The sequence below is a fragment of the Pollachius pollachius genome (assembly GCF_949987615.1).
Source record: "Pollachius pollachius genome assembly, chromosome: 10".
In the NCBI taxonomy this organism is placed as follows: Eukaryota; Metazoa; Chordata; class Actinopteri; order Gadiformes; family Gadidae; genus Pollachius; species Pollachius pollachius.
Window position 1 is genome coordinate 6,381,420 of NC_136943.1, and position 20,754 is coordinate 6,402,173.

At 43.4% G+C, this 20,754-nt stretch overlaps 1 protein-coding gene across 1 annotated transcript in view; it reads right to left on the bottom strand.

Moving 5' to 3' along the window:
• gfra4b (GDNF family receptor alpha 4b) overlaps positions 1 to 20,435 on the bottom strand; it is a gene marked incomplete at both ends in the record, with an annotated part of 33,697 nt that extends 13,262 nt beyond the window's left edge. The window contains one exon of the mRNA XM_079744715.1: positions 20,393 to 20,435. Within this exon, the coding sequence (XP_079600841.1) occupies positions 20,393 to 20,435 (43 nt within the window). The remainder of the gene's footprint in view (positions 1 to 20,392) is intronic.
• Positions 20,436 to 20,754: the final 319 nt, after the last annotated feature.

Consider the following 20,754-nt stretch of genomic DNA (forward strand, 5'->3'; position numbering starts at 1 on the left):
CACACAATCGCACACACTTGCATGCAAACGCACACACAAGCACACATACAGACAGGGACCAAGGCTATGGGCATATACAAGTGCAAGAAACAAACATGCACATTTTCAATTAATCTTCTAGTCATGCAGGGCTGAGGGGGAAGGGGGGATTTTAGAATCTACACAGAAAATGACACTGTATATAATCACACGCACACACAAACACACACAGACACACACACACACACAGACACACACACACACACACACACACACACACACACACACACATATACCCATGGAGGAGCCTACGTGAGACAAATGGTGCTGTCAACAGAAGTTTAGTACCATCTAAAATATGCAATGTATGAGACAATTTACCAGGGGCTACACCAATAAACCAACTCGCAGAGTAGGTCTTGCATGTGCTTGAGCTTCCCAACAGCTCATAGGATATACCATATCCTTTCGACAATGATAATTACAACCAAGCCATTACATATTGATGGATACTTAGTCGCACACATTGCATGTGTTTAGATGTTGACCCTAGCCTCTTAGCCAATTACAGCGTGATGTAATTTATGTGTCTAATTCACACTTGTTTCCCAGCTTGCCCAGCGAGGACGGCTCCAACAAGCCCGTGGCCCTGTGTAGGTGCAGGCCAAGAGCAAATATGGAAATGTGATATTTGATTGCCACCCAATCCCTCTGCCTTCATTCTTCATGTCTTTCAATTATAAAGAGAAAGGAAGGTTACAATTGTGGCTATATATGCAAAAATATACAAGATATGAAGGCATCAACACATGCATAGATATTGGTAACACTTTACAATATGTGTTACATTAACTTACGTTGATTTACCATTAATGAAAATAAGTCCACGCAATAAAGAGCATTCACTTACAATTAACGAACAGTTAATTGACAGTAAGTTTAGTGTCAAGTAATCATTTACTAAAGGGATTCGATTGTACTAATGGTGTAATGTTAACTTAATTATTAAATAGGGTTAGGGTAAGGTTTAACCCTATACCCTGACATATAATAATGTATTACTGTATTAACTAATGTTAATTAATTTTTACTTGACCAGTGATAATTAACGGTGGGTTAAGGTCGATCACAATAACTTAAGTTGATTAATGGTTAATGAATCGAATGAACCTTATTGTGAAGTGATTCCAACATATGTGTGATCTGGTTATAGACTCGTTATCACAGGCCTCGTTCAAGACCTCACATCCCACCGCTGTGCAGGAACGTGTCGAATGTCCGGATTCTTATTATAGAACTGTGAGATACACCCCCGCATCGCAACCATCACATGTAAAGCATAACCACCTCATTTATAGGAACGTTCTGAGGCTATTAAGCTTGGGTAAAAGCCCCAAGGCCAGACACAAGAAGCAGATTCCATTATTCATTCGTATCGTTTGTCTACGAGGCTTCTTGTCTTTTTTTAAACGATTTAATACCAGACCTCCAAGCCCTCCAATAGAGCCCTTTTTTCCTCTTTATTCTAATGCGGACGTTTTCAAACATTTCTTGGGTGGTAAGGGGTAGAAGCGATGTGTATTCGCTAATGAGGAGGAGAATTATAAAAGGCTCTCTTTAATATGCAAAGCGGCTTCGATCAAAACGTCAGAAAACTTTGACATGGTTCATGTGTGCTGTGTGATTATGTTATACTCTGGGTCGGATGAAACATAATTTTTCTGTGTAACGAGTGGAGGATGGAGGGGGGGGGGTACTCTTGTGCCAGTGTGATGGCCTGCCAAGTTCAGGCTCAATGTCAAGCTACAAAAGGCCCCTTTATCTCTGTCTGAAAATAGTGACATTATGAAAGCATTCAGTATTGGTTTGTAATGGTCGCAATTAACTTATCAGCCTATCGTCCTTCGCTCGCTAAGGGGGTGAGTGCATGACACATCACTTTTTACCCCCCCCCCCAGTGAAAGTGCCGGCTTCCTGCAGCAAACGCCAGCCAGCAAGGGAGCAGACCGACCCTATTGTTCTCCTTGGAAGAAGATTGCAGACTTGAGCGCTGAAATGGACCATATGCTGTGGTTCTTTTCAAGGGCATGGCTCATTGATGGCCCACTTCAGGTGGCTCGTAATCTTTCAATCATAACGCACTCCCCGCAAACTCCTCTTACCGCGACTCACCAGCTATCTGGCCTTTTTACATCGAAATGTATTTTTCCTTAAACGTTTAACATTTTGAAATGAAGCATATTTTCCGCAAGGGAAGGTTTGGCAGACATTTCACATTATGTCAAACTTTGTCACATTTTAACATTTGAGTTATGCCACATCTGACCAAAATTCTAGTGAGTGACGAATGACAAAAACGTTTTCAGTGAATGCCTTTATGAGGATATTTTTGTGGGGGTTAAAGAGAGAGGTTATAATTTTCATAACAGTAGCCCCGTGTACAACCCTCCCCCCTCCATTTGCATAGTGATGAAGTGTTAACCTTCTGCTTTGGGGTCCGCGGTGCCGGGCCAAGGCCGTAATGTCTGCCAGCTGCAGCTGTCACTCAACAGACCCTTTCAGTAGTGGGCGGAGCCAGACCTTCCATCACAATGACTGATGGCCACTTTTACTGATGAAAACCTTAACCAACGTCTTCGCCCCTTGCCCCCATTACCCCCCTCCCTTTCTCTTTCTATCCGCCTCTCTCTCATTCTCTCTCTCTCCCCCCCCCCCCCCCCCCCCTCCCTCTCTCTCTCGTTCTCGCCCACTCTCTCGCCCCTTTCCCCCACACATTACTCTAAACATGTTGTCATCCCCTGCTCTGGGAGTGACACATGGGGTAAGCTGAGTTCAATGAACGAGGGGGAGACAGGATGACAGTTATGCATATTGAAATAAACCCCTTTAAGTTAATTGTCTCCACTTTATTTTGCCTTCTGATCCCAAAAGGTGTCCAAAGGTGACAATTTCCATGAATGCGTCATGAAAATGTCTGGCTGCAAATATTTTATGATGCATTTGACACGTTGTTACGATTTTTATGGGGCTATGTAGCACTCTGCCGTAATTGATGTGAGACAATCTCCAGTCGATGCCTTGTTAGCAAGGCTTGTTTCGTGAGCTAATTAAATAATGAAGTTTTTTTTTCTGCTGTAAACGCCATTGTTTTAAATCACATGTTGATTTTGTGTCTCCATTTAACAGCATAATTGGACAAACTTGGAAGCCCCCCCCCCCCTTATACGCCGACTAAACAACCCGATCAAAGTACTGAAATAAACACCATCTGCGAGCCAATCAGAGCCATGTGTAGCCATCGTAAGTGGTCGTAACACACACATCTTCGACACGGCACATCGGACAAGCTGTCGGAAAAATCACCAAAACTCGCAACTCGCAATCCAGACACAGTGCTGAGGTGTAAGTGGGTCTTCAGAAGAAGAAACCTAGACTTTGTTCAGCCCCGTCCAGGGCTGAACAAAAGCTGGGTTCTGGGTGGCAATACTCAGTCAAAGGAAGGCCTTGGTCTTAAACTTGGCTTTTTAACTGAAACTAAAATGCTCAATTGAGTGATCTGCCAGATTGGCGCACGTCGTCATACTTCCCAGGAGTCGTGTCCATGGCGGACGTGGAGAGAAGGGCATTGAGCCTGCGCTGGCCTTGGCCAGTAACAGAACCTGACACGGGACTTCAGACGTTTAACACCGCTCCCACTGGCGTGATCGCGTGATAAAAGTCTAATTGAAGCGAACAACTCGAAACAAAGGTCGAGGCAACTCATACCTCCTCCTCCTCCTCCCCCGCTCCCTCTCGCACTGCGAGTACACCGTCCAGTCATCCAGTTTCAATTGCTTCAAAGGTGCATCAAGCCCCATAAGCCTCATGGAATCAAACGGGGAGGCAGAAAACTGCCTGGATCTGAGATCCTCCTGTGGTGTGATTGAGCCATGGCTAGAGACTGATGTTAATATTCAAGGTGTAAGACACAGGGGCTGAGCATGAAAGTGGATGTCATATACAGGTTACTCTAAAGTCGTCTTTTAAATCACTGCATTTGTGTAGCAGCGCCCAAATAGACTTTGAGTAGTTGCCAGATGATGGGTTTAAAGGAGGAAATTTTAAGTGAAAACTGCTGTGACACTTGAGAAAGTTTGGTGAAATATTTCAATAAGGGAATAAATATGGACCGAAATTTTTTGCATCATTAAAAATATATAATTAATTTTGAATTGCGAAAAAAAAACACCTCCCAGTTTGCATTCACTTCCAATAAACCATAGCAATCTCCTAATTCAATTGTACTATGAATGGTATTCTAGACATTTTCATGTACAAAGGTCTTGAATAATGGAGGTTCAATCAAACAGGGACATGAAAGGTAATCTTACAAGTGGCTCCTCTTCACACAACGCCTTTGTTATTTATTTCTCCATCTATCTATATGTATAAACTTACTTTAAAGAGAGTTACGCTTAGTTCTCTTGTTTTTTTTGTAACATTACTGATCTACTGGGGAATGAGAACACCACAGAGGCTTAAGGAGAAGAAAGAAATAGTGCTTCACTACTTGACAACACATTACAGTAGGGAAAGAGGAAGGAATAAATTCTAGCCAAATGCCTTGCATGCACTAGTGGATATGCACGGCTGACTAAAAGTTTAATGCAAGCTATTTTTATATACATTTTCAATCTAAAAGATAAATTACATTTTCTGAGATAGCTTTTGTTTTTCATTAGGATAAGAAAAACGTTATAGATAAAATACGATTTGCTCCTGTATAGTAAGAATGGCTCTGGATGAATCCACTTGGTTATGTCAGGGACATCCATCAGCCATCTCAAGACTACATCTGGGGCTACAGCGTCAGCAGGGAGAGCCTGGATGACCCTCACCATGGCTCCAGGTAGCTAGTCCAGATCTATTGTGAGAATCCATTGGTGTGGTTAAAGTTCAAGGGAAACTAACCCTTTTGGGGGTTAGTGGTGTGTTTAAAGTTCAAGGGAAACTAACCCTTTTGGGGGTTAGTGGTGTGTTTAAAGTTCAAGGGAAACTAACCCTTTTGGGGGTTAGCCGACCAAAGCTTGACATTTCTGCCCCCCGGAAATGTCAAGGTTTGGTCGGCAAATCAACCACCATGATGCAAAGTCAATCCTCAGCCTATGAGTGGACTAAGTTTAGTTTAATTCTAGTCTAATTCTACTCTTATATGACAATGGGAACATTGAGAGGATGTCTCATGCTTGGGAGCCTTTGGAATCATTCGGTAGTTTCCTTTTTTCGTTAATGATGAATGACACAATAGGTAGAAGCCAGAGTTGGAAAAATAGTGAGGTTTGTGGGTTAAATTGCGGGGGTTCAGTTTTGTTGGGGGGGAGGTCTCGGAGGGGGTCTCGGAGTAGTCCTCAACTGATTGATTACAACTGATTTTTTTTTACAATTGCTTACAACTGATTTTGTATACAGTTGTATATAGGTTTAAAACAAAACAACAGAGGTCCAGACCTCGGTCACATCATAGCTGGCTACAGGTATAGGTAGAAGCAGTGTCACAGTGGGCTGGGTTTGACAGCCCTGCTAAATCTTCTGTCTTGGCTGACCAAACGTGAGCCCCCTGGGCTTCTGGGAACATCCTGGAGCCCGGTCTGAGAAGTTGGAACGTGTGAGAGCAACAGCCACAACAAGAAATCTGTGATCAAAACAACATCAAGCCTCGGTTCTACGTATACATGAATGAATAGCATTTCATGATGATAGAAAGCCATTGGTGGTAAGTGTCATGAAGATGAAACTGGAGCAAGAGGTCAACCCTAGAGCGGTGGAACAATGAGAAGTATAACTCTTGCCTTTGTCACCCCCGAAGGCACAATGCGTTCTATGAGACGTCACATTACTAATTAATCTATTCAAGCCTTCATAAGGATTTACCTGCAACTGCTGTTCATTGTGGTCCATGTGAAAGCATAACCTGAAATGCTTTAATTTTTTTTTTATTTGTCTTCTGTGTCTGTCCATGGTTGTGTTTGTTAAAATGTTGTTCTAAAGACTGTGATGGACATATTAATAAAGACACAGAGGAAGGATATGTTTTAAACGTTTCTACCTAATGATATATATATCAATATATATCAATAACTGATTGAGCTCGAAGTGATGCAGAGATGATTACGCACATTTTGTTGTTAATAACTATTCATTTTAATAAAATAACATAACAAACATAATGATTTGTTAGTTAATGTAATGTTTTCTATTGTTTTCTATCGACACTGCTACCCCGGAAACCACACAGCCTGCGTTTGAATCAATGCCTTCCTCTGAGATGTTACGTTATGTGTATTTTATGATATATTTCAATAAAAACCTAGACTTTCGAGCGACACAGGGATGACATTTCCTCTTCTTCTTTGGGAAAGAGTAGGCGACGTGTATTAGTGGGGCATATGGGTCCTTTTGGGTCAAACTGACAAACAACCAATTCTATGTTTCAGGTTGGACAACAGGCTGGACCTTGGTCGAAACTCGGCTCGACTCAATTTTATTTAATAATTCGGACACCAGTTGTGCTAGATGGTTCGATCCCATCCCACACAATAGTCCAATTTGTATGGTAATCAAATCTCTCTCTGTCCTTTCCTTCGTCCCAAAGACGCCATGGCTGTACCGTACAGCGAAGAGAAGGGCCTCTTCTGGCTGGTTCAAGTTTTTGCCGGCAAATAATGGCATTTATAAATCAAACCAAGTTTATAGAACATTCGATTTGATCTGAGAATTGTAGAGCTATCATGCATATTCTAACTTATCTATTCTATATGTTGTGTATAGCCTGTGACCTTAAAGGCCCAGTGGGAAGGATTGAGGTGACCACTAGCAGGAGGGATGCAGATTGCAGCCAACTGGACCCCCCCTCCCCACCAATGACAACGGAGGGACGCACTGGCCTGTGTTGTGTAGCGTGCCAGCAGGTGCTTCCAAAACAATGAGACCGTTTACGACAGCATCTGGTAGCATCACAAGTGTCCAGTGATGAGGCTATTTGTTTGATTTTATTGAACAAATTGTGTTTTGTTATTTATACAAAATGTAAATTTGGCCATTCACTATCCTATTTTACCGTCTGTGCACAGGTGGATGTCCACGTCCAAGAGAGGGTTAAGCTTCTAGGACACGTTTAATGCGAGGGTGTGTGTGTGTGTGTGTGTATGTGTGTGTGTGTGTGTGTGTGTGTGTGTGTGTGTGTGTGTGTGTGTGTGTGTGTGTGTGTGTGTGTGTGTGTGTGTGGAGCTCTTGGCCAGCGGTTGCTTTTGTTGTCCGCGTCTAAGAGAGTGAAGCTTCTTGGATACTAAGTATAACGCCACAGTGTGGGGTACATTTCATACAAAACATTTCTCATTAAAACACTCCAGCACACGACAGTTCTAAAACATTATCCAAAATGGGTCGTAGCCATGGGGATAACACGCCCACTCCTTCCTACAACTCTTAGCCCAAAACACATTTTCTAAAAAACACGTTCTCTCCAGAGCTGTTTGTCTGTGCGGTGTGGTTCGGTTTGGTTCGCCTCAGTCCGGTAGGGAGGGGGCAATATAGCCCAGCTCAGTTCTGAGGTCGCGTTTCCACCGCCGACAGTGCCCTAATGGTAGGCCGGATGTCGATCGCCGCGGCAGCTGCCTAAACATCGTGACATCATAGCAGCGCGACACGGTGTAGCCTGCTCAATAAAAACAATGGAAAAGAGGAACGCGACACATTGAACCAAGAGCTACCATGGAAGTCGTCCAGCAAGAGTTTCTCCACCTCCTTGTTCGGCCAAGATAAAGTTTTGCGCGACATGTCCATTGTCCAGAATAATACCTTGCGGGTACTGTTTGTTTGTTTTTATCCCCATGTCGCCGGGAAGTGACGATTCTGTCGACCAATTAACGGAGGGCGCGTGTAGCTCGAACTTGCCGGCACCCTTTCAGGCGTCTCAGTACCCCAACGGAGGAGTACTGGAGACGAGTGCGAAACGAGTACGGCTCAGTACGGCTCAATTCGTGTCACGCCCACTTTTGGTGGTGGAAACTCTAACCGTGCCGCACCTTTGCGAACCGAACCGCACCCTCCGGTGGAAATGCGGCATTACATTTATTATGTAGTGTGCCCAACAATAATCTCTCCTGCAGCAGTCATGTATAGTGTTTAATCACATACTGGAGGTCACTCAGGTCTCTTGGCCTTGAGGCGAGGCAAAGCCCGTAAAGCGTATAAGTGACCTTCCACTGAAAACAAGTTGACCATATGTGGTCCCGTTCCCTGCCAGGTGCTACTTTTTCAGGTTTCAAAGGGCATGTACAGAAAAGCACAGGTGATGCTCTCATAGCAGCTTGCACCGTAAGCCATGTAAACCTCTCTCTCTTTCTCTATCTGGCTCACTTTATCGTCTCTCTTTATCTCTGTCTGTCTGAATCCGACCCTTTCTCCTTCTCTCTCTCTCTCTCTCTCTCTCTCTCTCTCTCTCTCTCTCTCTCTCTCTTTCTTTATCTCTCTGTCTCTCTCCTTTCTCTCTCTCTCTCTCTCTCTCTCTCTCTCTCTCTCTCTCTCTCTCTCTCTCTCTCTCTCGGTGTCCAACTCCTCTCCTTTTCCCTGGGCAGGAGTGCGATTTAAAATGCTAAGTACCATTTTGATGCAGACCATGTGGACTGAAGGGCATTGGATCAGAACCAAAATAAAGTAATGGAGGAAAGTTGGAAAGAAGAACAAAAGCAGAAAAGGCGTAATTTGTAAAATTACTTAAGGTTAGTTTTTATGAAAACACATGAGCCTTACACCATTTTAAACACCTTCAAATCACCTTTTGTGTGCACATAAAATGGATGTTTCAGCAAAACGTTATAATCCACAATAAAGTTTCTCAGTGCTTTTCTTTGTTACTTATTAGGAAATATATGGCATTTTCCAGAAAGCGAGAATTAAACAACCCCAAAACCCATTTCTCTTGTGTTTTTTTGGAAGCTGGTTGCCTGTGATTCAATCCAGCTCACACTCTCCCAGACCAGAAGATCTCCACACTCTGTATTTACAGTCCGTCGTTGAAGAGCAGAGCTCCCTGGGGCATTAAACTAGTTTGAGGTTTTTTGGACTTCTATGCTGTGTTCTCTTCCCTCACACCCCAGGATCCTAAATGCATTGTTATCCTTATACCGAGGCTCTCTAATGATACGTTCTAGAGACGCCAGGTAAAAACACGAGAGAAAGAGCATCGTTGTAGACCATGTGAGACGAGATAAAGCCAAGAAGAAACATAGTGTTGTTTCTATTTAGGATACATTTCTATAGAGAGTGGTCCAGGGAGCGGGGGGGGGGGGGGGGGGGGGGGGGGGGGCTTTCTGTCTTGCTTAAGGATGCATACAGGGGTGTGCGAGCCGCAGACATTAAGTATTAATAACCCAGAACTTTTTTGACAGGGCCTCTGACAAACTAGACTCCTCTCCATCCTTCCCCTGGACCAATTATAAAGTGATACAAAGAGAAGTTTAGAGGAGTTTGCAGGGCTCAAGTAAACCTTGAGAAACCAGTTTAAGGCCGTTCCTGGACGTCAGCCACTGAGGAACACCAGGTATTTCTGGGTCAAATAAGAATTGTCCAAATAAGTTCTGTGTGTCCGTAGGAAACTCAGAGTCATCCAGAACAGTATCTCCTTGTGGCAGAAGGTGGTGATTTGTGACCTTGTATATTGTGATATGAAGAGGTCCTTTTTGTATTGTGGGTGTTTTGACAAACTGTGGCCGCCTACCAGGCATTTTAGGACCGGAACTAGACTGGACAAAGTGTGATAGACCTTTTGGGGATTTTCTAATATATAATAATGCAGGCATTGCATTACAGAAGGTTGTACACAGAAGGGTAAAGAAGCCGGTGTATTGTGCCTTCAGCAGGTTTTATGTGAGCCTAACAATAACTATTCCAATATGTGGGTTGCTGTAAGGTTGCTATTAACTATATACTATGAAATACCATAGACAGGCAACAGCAATTTCAGGTCTTTGTTTATTAGAATTTGGGATATCAGCTGAGCTATGAAGGTCTAATTGCATAACCCGACACTTTTAATTATGGAATAATTTTGTGCACAGTAAGTATTAAACAAATTATGCCGTGGATTAAAAAATGTACAGACTTCTTTCCTGGTTGCTACGCAACATCGCTAGGTGATGTTATTATTAACATCACAGTATTAATATTAAGTCACGACTCCGGGTCCCTGACATTAGTATTTTTAATGTCTGTCAAATAGATATCGGAACCACTTACAGTGAGGTTATAATAGTGACTCCAGACCTGGATTCATAATTATCCCCATGTTGTTTGTGAAACACCAGAATGCACTCCCGCCACCTTCTCCATACAATCACTTATGAATCTCTCTCATGAATCTGTGAAGCAACCTCGAGTGTGAGAAAGGCGCTATGTAAAATAAACGTATGATCATTACCTACATTTTTAAATGTGTTATTGCAAACAACGATATTAGGCTAAACATGGCTTAATACCCGAAATTTTGGAACACACCAAGCACTATGAATCTACCCGTGTGTGTGTGTGTGTGTGTGTGTGTGTGTGTGTGTGTGTGTTTGTGTATGAGCATGTGTGTGCATGATCATGTGTGTGTGTGCCTGTGTGCGTTCGCGCCTGCTTGAATGTGTGCGTGCGTGTGTACACACATGCGTGCGTGTGCATGTGCGTGCGCATGTGCGTGTAAACGCGCGCGTGCGTGTGGTTCTTTCCTAAATCCCTGTTTGGTGCTCTCCCTCCTCACACACCATGAATCACATGACGGCGTGCGCAAGGTGGCATCCCCTGACGGGCCGAGCAGATGTTGTGAATCCACGGCCGCTTACAGAGACAGGTGCCCTCCAGCCCGTTCCCGTCTGCTGCCCTGGTAATGGTGTGTTTCCCTTCTACGGAACACACCGAGGAACCCAAGCAGAGCCCGCTTCAACCTTTGTCGTCCCTGCGTCGCAAGGTTATCCACCGCAGAACATACCCCCCCCCCCCCCCCCCCCCCCCCCTCTCTCTCTCTCTCATACCCAATTATTCTGAAGGAGTTTTTAGTACGGAATGACTACGGGAGCAAACAGAGGTGTTCAACAAATCAAATCTAATTGGATTGTCTGCAGTGGCCTAATAGGATTCTTCTGTTTCTAGCCGTCGATTTTTCGACCAGCGGCATAATATATGTAAAGTTATATGTAGATATAGATATGTGATGTAACTATTTACTATGTTACCATGTGTTACATTTCTTAAGTGAACATCTATGAACGTACCCCCTGGAACCAGCTGTTTATGTACCCCCTGGGGTATGTTTCTAACCACTGATGGTGTGTGTGTGTGTGTGTGTGTGTGTTTAACCACTGATGGCGTGTGTGTGTAACCACTGACGTCGAGTCTAACCACTGACGTTGTGTGTAACCACCACCCAAGGGTGCTTGTGTTACCACTACATCACTACTACCGACTACTAGCGTCCACCTCTCCCTTTCTAATGAATGAGAGACGCTATCCGACGCTTCCTCTTCTGGACACACGGCCATCAGGCTCAGTGGATTACTGTCAGGTCGGGCTCTCTCTGCCTTCGATCCGTTTCCGGAACGTGATCCGTCGCACGCATGAGACACGAGAGAGCTCAGGTTCCCTGCCTCAGACGGAGATCTAATTCAGTAACCCGCAAACAGGAATAAACTGTCTTTTCATTTTATTAGAAACAACAATGAGGTCACCCATTAGATTCCATTGATTTGATTAGGCTAAGGCTCCTTGTGGCTGCGAACAAGAGATGAATTCATTTGGATGAGAAACCGTTTGGTGCCAACACTTGACTTGTTTACAGGCATCGCACAGCCTTGGAATGCTGAGCCAAAAACGATTACACTCGGCCTTCTGAAATAAAATGTTACTCACTCGCCTCCATGTTTAAATAAACACCGACATCGCCCTGGGTAATAAATAGACTCTATTTATGTTCAATAAAATAATAGTTACACAGGGTTTATTTCAGCCATCTCGACTCGATATAAAACACATTCATTAAGTCGGTTAGCACCTCGTGATTGTCATGGGAACGGCGTTGTGACCACAACGATACGAGACAGCTGCATCCATCATGGCCGCCGTGTTATTGTGTTGCCTGGCACCCTGATCACTTCAATTTGTTTGCAAATTTCCCTTAATTTTTCGGCTCATTACATTCATCACGTTTGTCACATTTTCACGGCCCTACATAGAACAACGACGCGGGCGACGCATCGGGACTGAGGAGAAACACCCCGTCTCTGCAGCAGAACCGGGATTAATGATACATTTGTCGATTCTGATGAAGAGTTTCCTCATAACACACACAACACAAGGGTTTTTGGCCAGAGTTTTGGGAAATAGGGCTTAATGAGATTTGTCAATATCGTGAGCTTTCCACGAGGGACTGATCTAATTGTAAGTCTCTTTGGATCAAAGGATCCCGTAAATTAAGTTGTGTAATGTATTGTAATGTAATCTGTCGCGAAGATGAATCCTATTCATGGCCTTTTGAGGGAGGTTAATACAATGAACATAGAATAAATACACTTATTGTTTGTCCTTAATATTTTGAATGTTCCCATTCACGTACTTTTATTGAATCGACGTCAACAAACTTTCGGATAACATCAAAATAGGATACGGATCAGAAAGAGTATGGAAATGTTATGCTAAGAATAAAGAAAGCATGTCAGATATTATAAATGTACGGAAAAGAGAAGTAGGAGGAGGAGGAGGAGAGAGTGGACAATGTTTACACAGAAAGAGTGCGTGTTGAAGCCTCACCATTACAAAAGGATTAGTGCACAGGATGTACCAAGGTCTGCTGCAGTCAGAGCGTTCTCCGACTGTCACAGAGAGACTATAAGGTGTAATGTCACAGCTGTGGGCGAAGTCATCCGCAGGAGAGAAAAAACACACAGTCAGTCAGGTAAGTTCAAATGTCTCCGCGCCATATTGTCTGACCGTATGCGCTTTGGAAATATTTATTCCCCACCCGACGGACTGGAAAAGATCAAGTTCAAGTTCGAGTTTCGTTGGTCATATGGAAAATATGTGAGGACGACGACAACAATACATTAAAATATCTGTGGTGATTCACAGTTATTCTACAGCATAACCTGATGAAACCTAATATATTTAGCGCAATCAAGTATATTCACATTAAATAAGATAAGATATGAAAGCACATAACTATTTGCATGAATCCCATCTGAGACCATGGCAGCGAGTTTAAAAGCCCAAACCAAGCCCTTAGAAGTCCTGAGATGAAGTGTTCATTGGACTTTCAGACATTAAACAGACTCAGGCGAAAGAAACCAATAATCTCGGTAAAAACACTTTTTTGGACCTTTGTCATCCGCTCCCATTTAAGTTCGTCCTCCATCAATCTGGATGGCGACTTCTACCCTGAACCCTGAATAGACTTTAAAGTGTCCCAGAAAGGCGTTTGGGCAGCGTGAGAGGAAGCAGAGCTTAGGCCCTCGGTTCTGAAATGTTGCCACCAAGGGGCCGCGGCCGCCTTTCAGCGACGAGCTTTCACTCAGCATATAAACCAACTCCCAGCTAATGAGGCTCTGCAGGGGCCTCGGCAGGGGTGGGGCGGGCACGCTTAGTCTCCACACCGCACACTCCACCACGTCTTGGTCTTTTAATAGAGAAGACACTGCGTAAAGCAACTAGGGGTCCCACTCAAATCATCGCCGACTGCTACGGTTCAGCTCTGAATCCATGGCCGTGCTTTAATGCTTTGGTCCTCAGGTAGGGAGCTGACAATTGAAAATGTCTTTTGCTTTTTTACTAAGCGTGATGTCTCTCAAACGGCGGGAAGGGAGCTGGGGGTGCAGTGCCGTGGCAGGGGTGTTGGAGGCCAAGACGAAAAGTACTGCGTTTGTCTCCCCGCCCTGAGGCATCCTTGAGCAAAGTGTGAATCTGACGGCACAAGTGGATAAGATGCTGCTAAATAACTGAATGGTTTTAGCAAATAATAGTACCTCTAAGGTCCTCAGCATGCACCCATCTGAGATCTGCAGAGAAAAGGGTCGACGATTACCTTCTGAAATCGAGCCAGACAAAACAAGCTGTGTTCTATAATTTTGTGGTCATGTGATCTCGCGTCTGCCCCGCTTCCCCTCGCCATAAAATGTCAACAAGAAACGACCGATTACGGAGCAAACACAGTCGGATGGGCCACTTAATGGAGATGATAATACTGTAATGCCCGCTAATGGGTTTAATCTCACCGCAGTGATACATAACCGTACAAATTAATTGACCTTTCCGTTTTCAAGAATGACTACAGGAGCATTGCACTCCACGCTCAGACAGCTTCAGACAGCCTTCCTTGTGAACTTCTGAATTTAGGCTATACAAACTTTTCCATTCGAAAAAAGAAAACCTGATTTGAAGGTATAGCAACAAAGGAGCGGGAAATTATAGGGGTTATCAGCTTGACCCATCACAGATGTTTCCTTCAATTAAAGTCTGCCACACATCCAGGTGTCTAAAGTGAGCAGTCGGGCGTCCCTCCATTCAGCCTCACTTGATGTGCTCTCGCTGTTTACATAATATATACAGTGTGACCAGGCCTCAACTCACAATTTTATTCCACATATTACACTCCCCTTCCACGTACAAATGCAAGCACACACATTGCACACATTGCACACACACACACACACACACACACACACACTCTCTCTCTCTCTCTCTCTCTCTCTCTCTCACCCCATGGGACCCTACTTACCCCTCTTTTTCAGCCAACCACATTTGCCATTACAAAACAATATTAAGCTCGGTTTCAGAAAGATTGATCCATTTTTTACCACCAAGAGTCAATGCGTCTTCCAACAACAAGATATCCAGCCACCGGCTTCAGTTCAGTTTTCTTTCCAAAGACGAGATACAGTATGTCCCTGATTGTTTTTCTGCAACCACAACCACCAAGGCTTTTAATGCCAGACCCCGAATTGGCCCTGCTGCTGAATGGAATTGCATAAAAAGCATTTCTATTTTACTGTTATTTCTGTGTGTATGATAGCGCTCAAGTTTTAAATGAAATTGTGAGCGAGTATACCATTACCACTTTTCTTATTGTTCTTATATATTGAAACAATTATAGAGAGCGGAGTCATATGAAAGTTTCAAACCTTCCCTTTATCTTTTTTTCCCACAACTTTAAGTTGAATTGTTGATCCTCTGTGTTAAAGCCAAGGTGTGTGAAAACATTCAGCTATAACACGGAGAGCTCCCTCTGGCAAAGCATGAAGTCAAAAAGGCAAGCAAAAGACAAATTAACAATTCATCATCTTCATGCTGTCTGTAAACAAACTGAAGTAGCCTGCTTTCTATAACGGTTCTTGCATAACGACACACTCCATTTAACAACATGCTTTCCCACTCAAGAAGAGGAATCTTTGAGAAGAATCTTCAAGAAGAAAAAATAGAATCTTTATTTCTGTCATCACGATAGTAAGACAAAGGTAAGAATCAGGAAAGAGATGTGATTTCTAGACCACGATGTATGAGTGAAACGTACTGTGTATTTTGGCACACATTGCTGCCCAATCAATTCTGCCAGAGTTGAGTGATTGACTCAATAACTAATCAAAGCAGGAACTTTCCTAGTTGCATATTGTTGCATGTTCCAACTTGAGCCCGATGAGCAGCCCAATTTGACTCAATTCCTTTCCAAGAGAAGAGTATTCAAGTATATTCTCAAGTGTTGTACTAAAGCAGTTAAGATGTATACAAGATGCATGAAATGACATGCATTTTAATTAAATGTTGTGCCTTTTAACATTGAAATACACTCTTTCTTAAAGTATTTAATGAACTTGTGTGAATGTATCTTACACTTACATGCTGTGTGGATTATAACATCCATCATTCTGTATTTTGGGGTTTATCTCTAGGTATTATATTTGGGTTTTGACGATTTTCCACAAAAAAGAGGGGTACAGGGCCGAAATCAATCAGAACGGCTGTTAACTGTTCTAGAATGCCCATCTTGCTAAGCTAAAGTTAACCACGGCGAGCTCAGCAGCAGCTAACGATAGTGTTAGCTGGGAGAGCAAGGCTAACTCTTTCAGCCCAGTCAACATGGCCCAATCCCAAAGTGAGCCCTGAGGACTAAGGACTCACAGACTTAATTGATCTCAGGTGCTAAGTGAGTGAGTGCGTGAGGCCACATGGGCTCAGATAGGTATATATGGGATTGGGACAGCACTTCACGAGAGCACATGTAACCTTGGCAACGTTTAATGACAAAGATGCTGCTGACACTTGCCGGTTTGGGAATTCTCATTTTTTTTGTTTTTTTGTAAATGCAATGAAAACAATCGGCTACAGCAATTTATTGATATAAGATAAGAAAATGATAAGAAAATATAATTTTTACTTTTGAATACTTCAGTATAAAGGATGTATTGAATTAGGTGATTATTGGCCTACACATACTAATCATAAGTCAGAACGGGCTACATTTGGCTGAATTATAAAAGGTATAATTAGTAATATAAAGAGCTGTTTGGGAGCTAAAAGAGCCGGCTCTTGTTGGTGAGCTGATCCAAATGATCCGGCTCACTAAAAAAAGGCAGAAATTCCCATCTGGTCGCGCATTGACAGTAGTGTCGTCTTGTTGTTGTACCTATGGTCTCCGCGGTAAACGTCACAACGCTTTGAACTGTGGGTAATTCCCTTAGGTGAAGTCTGCACTGATGCAGTCTCACGGAAAGGGCTCGGTAAGTGTGGACTCAAACCCTCACGCCCTTTGGAATTCGACATTGGGACAGCCCTAAAGCCTTAATAATTTTGCGAGAACGCGCATCAAAGTCCATGAGTCCGTGAGTCCGGACATTGGGATTGGGCCCAGCTGTCTAATCCTGCAGCTGATGTTGAGTGCGGGGTAGCATGAGTAATTCTGGGTAACACAGGAAAACAGACCGCTGGAGCACATTGCAGTAAGCCTCGACAGCCAGTGTCAAAGTACAAATAACCATAAAGTACAATCAAGCCGGGAATGAATAGTGAGTCGATTTTAGATGTTTTTTTAACAAGGTCAAAGTGTTTTCGCGGGTATTATTTCTTGAAGTCAACATCAATTACCCGTTCAAACCATTGACACTATTCACCAAACATTCCCTCAAACTCAATAAAATGTGTCACTTTAGTTCAGGCGCATAAAGTCAATGCTGTACCTGACTTTACCGCTGGTGCCTAACCACCTGACAGTTTCTGGTGGGAGTCCGATGTTTCACCTGAGTGACACGAGACGAAAATGCCCGAGCAAAATCTCAGCTGCTAAAAAGAGTTAAAATCTCAATAATTAAATATGGAGCCCTTTTTTTCTCTCCAACGGTTCTAAGAAGTGAGCCAGGGCGGTAGAAAACCGCTGCAGAGTCTCCGAAGCTTTCAACCCACATCTGTGGGCGAACGTCACTTCAAATTATTGATACGGCTCAAATGGAACACTCTCACTCCGCTTCCTTCCTTACTTATATTTCCTGTGGCTATCAAGTGATGAAAGATAGGATGCCAGGCTGTAAGAGTCATCATCGTCATTTGACCTGCTCAGCCCAGAGCTACGAACATTACATATTTAGGAGTAGGGTAATAGGATATCAGGCAGTGATTCGGTATTTTCAGCGAGCCATTAGCCTTTGGTGACCACCTATGCCAGTCGATTCCTAATACTTGGCAGAACAACAAGAGACATGGGTTGAGAGATTAACCAAGTGGTTTTAATTTGATTTCGAGTTTACTTCATTCTCCAAAAGAGGTCTGTGAGTTAATACCTGTTTCAAATGAGATTCATTGCAAATCTGTTAGTAGTGGCAAGGCAATAAAACAGGTAATGCCCGGTAATACCTCTGTGTCTGTGTGTGTGTGTGTGTGTGTGTGTGTGTGTGTGTGTGTGTGTGTGTGTGTGTGTGTGTGTGTGTGTATGTGTTTGCACGTGTATGTCTGTGTGTGTGAGTGTGTGCTTATGTGTGTGTGCGTACATGTCTCTATCCCTCTCTCTCTTTATCTTCCTCTCTCTCTCTCTCTCTCTCTCTCTCTCTCTCTCTCTCTCTCTCTCTCTCTCTCTCTCTCTCTCTCGCTCTCTAGAGCTTGCGCTATCTAACTCTGTTTTCTCTCACTATATATGTACATATATATGTGTGTCAGGTATTATTAATGTCAAATTCAGTACGTCATACGACTGAGGTTAATTAAAAGGTGTGTGCCGGAGAGAAATGTTACAATCAATCAGGTCAATTGCTCCCGATTGGCAAACAAGTCTGGTGTGCCAGTGGTGATTGACTTTAATTACAAGGTTACCTGTCTGAATACCCATGTAGATAATGTCTTACCCATTCAATATGAACCATTAATATTTCATGCAATCACCTTGTGCCACTGAAGTGAGAACCGGTCGAACCAGCGTTGATAATGATCTGAATACACGGTGCAGCTATAGTGCTGCCACAACCCGCCACCGGTTAACAGTGCAAACTAATCAGAGCTGTAATGATGGGTTGGATGGCATAAGGACATGCATTCTGTACCACGCTGTGAGACTCCTGTGTGGATCTGTCAAAGAGAAGCGCCGTGTACGATCATCTGGCAAATCAGATCAATGCTTGGACTTCCCATCCCCGGTTTTTGCCTACAATTTGTTTATGTTTTCGTTTGTTAGAGACAAAGTGGCAATTTGGCAATTACGCTTCAAATCTTCTTATTGCTTGAAGTAGACTCATCGTTTGTCTGCTAGTGGACACATCTTTACTATTCTCCAGATGTCTTATAACTCAAAACAAAGCTACCTGAAGAAAAGCAGCTTGACCTGCTTTACAAGTTTGAAATAGAGACAGTCTCCTAGCATACAAGCATGTGTTCATCTGTATGTGTGTTTGTGTGTATGTGTGTGTGTGTATGTGTGTGTGTGTGTGTGTGTGTGTGTGTGTGTGTGTGTGTGTTTGTGTTTGTGTGTATGTATGTATGTATGTGTGTGTGTGTGTGTGTGTGTGCGTGTGTACATGTGTATGTGTGTGGTTGCACGTGTGTGTGCGTGTGTGCGCGTGTGTATGTGTGTTTGTGCGTCGATGCTAGAGTGTGTGTGTGCATGTGTGTACGTCAACGTGTGTGTGCGTGACCCCCAGTCACTAGCCATGCAAAGCCATTATACCTCTTCAGCAGCCCATATAAATGCATCAAGTCGCCCAAAGAGCCAGTGGTGGCTGATCTATCGGTGGGCTGCCTCAGCTAATTGTCCCAGGCAGATGGCTAAACACAGTCTGAGGCTGGGCTGAGGAAAGTCAATAGTGTAGTAGTGCAGGGGAAATGAGGTAGGCCTACCCAATGAATTCCCCATGAACAAGCGCAGGTAATGCAGTATGAGAATTACTTATATATGTGTTTAGGCCCATTTATATATATATATATATATATATATATATATATATAGGCCTATATATGCAAGTTTGTTGTCTTCAGGCCTTATTATGCTGTTCTTATTTCACCATCATCTGGCTCATTTCATCGATCAAGTGGTGTGATGGGTAAACTCTTTGAGCAAAGCGACATCTCAATCTTTCTGCTGTGGCTGGTGTGAAAAAAAGATACTCCAACTCCATCCAATTACATGGCTATGTGATTTTACGTGGGTGGTTACGCAAATGACAGAGGTCTATGTACATTTTTCAAAGGGGGCATACATACACGATCCCCTTTGAGAATATATATTTTTTTATGATAAATATGGGCATACAGAAACTTGCATGAACTTCAAACAAGCCATAAGAATATTGACACTACTCATTAATTGAACCATCATCAATACATCAAAGCACCCAAATGCGTAAAAGCTTGCGCCTCATGGATCACACGCACACACACACATGCCCACGTACATGTACACAAACGCACGCACACACCCACCCCTACACACACACACACACACACACACACACACACACACACATGCGCTCTCACAGACACACACACACACGCGCGCGCGCAGAATCGTATCACTCTTTCATTATAGCGGTACATGCACGAATACTGTTGGTAGTTATCATTCTATATTTAAGGTGAGATGTTTTTTGTAGTATAGTATATGTAGGCCTAGATATGTGTTTTGGGGGGAATCTGCATTTCTTGCTCTCAACTCTTTCCTGACCATACAGTAAATATATATATGAAATAGTCCTATAAGAACATGGCAACGGAAAGTTTAATGCTACAAAATATTTGTTTAATATTTGTTTAATATTTTGTAAGGTTTTACCTCAAATCCCTTAAACAACCTTTACGTTCCAAACGCACACATCTCACCGCATCATTCCACCCTGACACACGCACTTAAACATGTTGAAGGAAGGGACTCGCCACCTACCCAAAGTTAGAAAGTGCACAAGATAGACTCCCCAGAGCTCCATGTCTGCACCAGAGGATGAATCTCAGTTAAGCTCGGCAGACCCAGCACCTCTTAGTCCACCCTCTGCACACCTCGTCTACACAGCAGGAACGGGTCCTGCTTTATGCGAGGAAATCATCATTTGAAAATTATCTAAGAAGAAAAAAAAACTCCGGGGAAGCTTTATTCGCAATTCCACTTCTTCTTCTTCCTCTTCTCCTTCTTAGTGAAGTTCTTCCAGCACGACCGTCCGGGGTGTGTTCGCCGATGGAGAGCCGTGCGCTATGATGCTGGAAAAGTTCTCGTACGCGGGCATCCTCCGATGCACCGTACGCACGGTG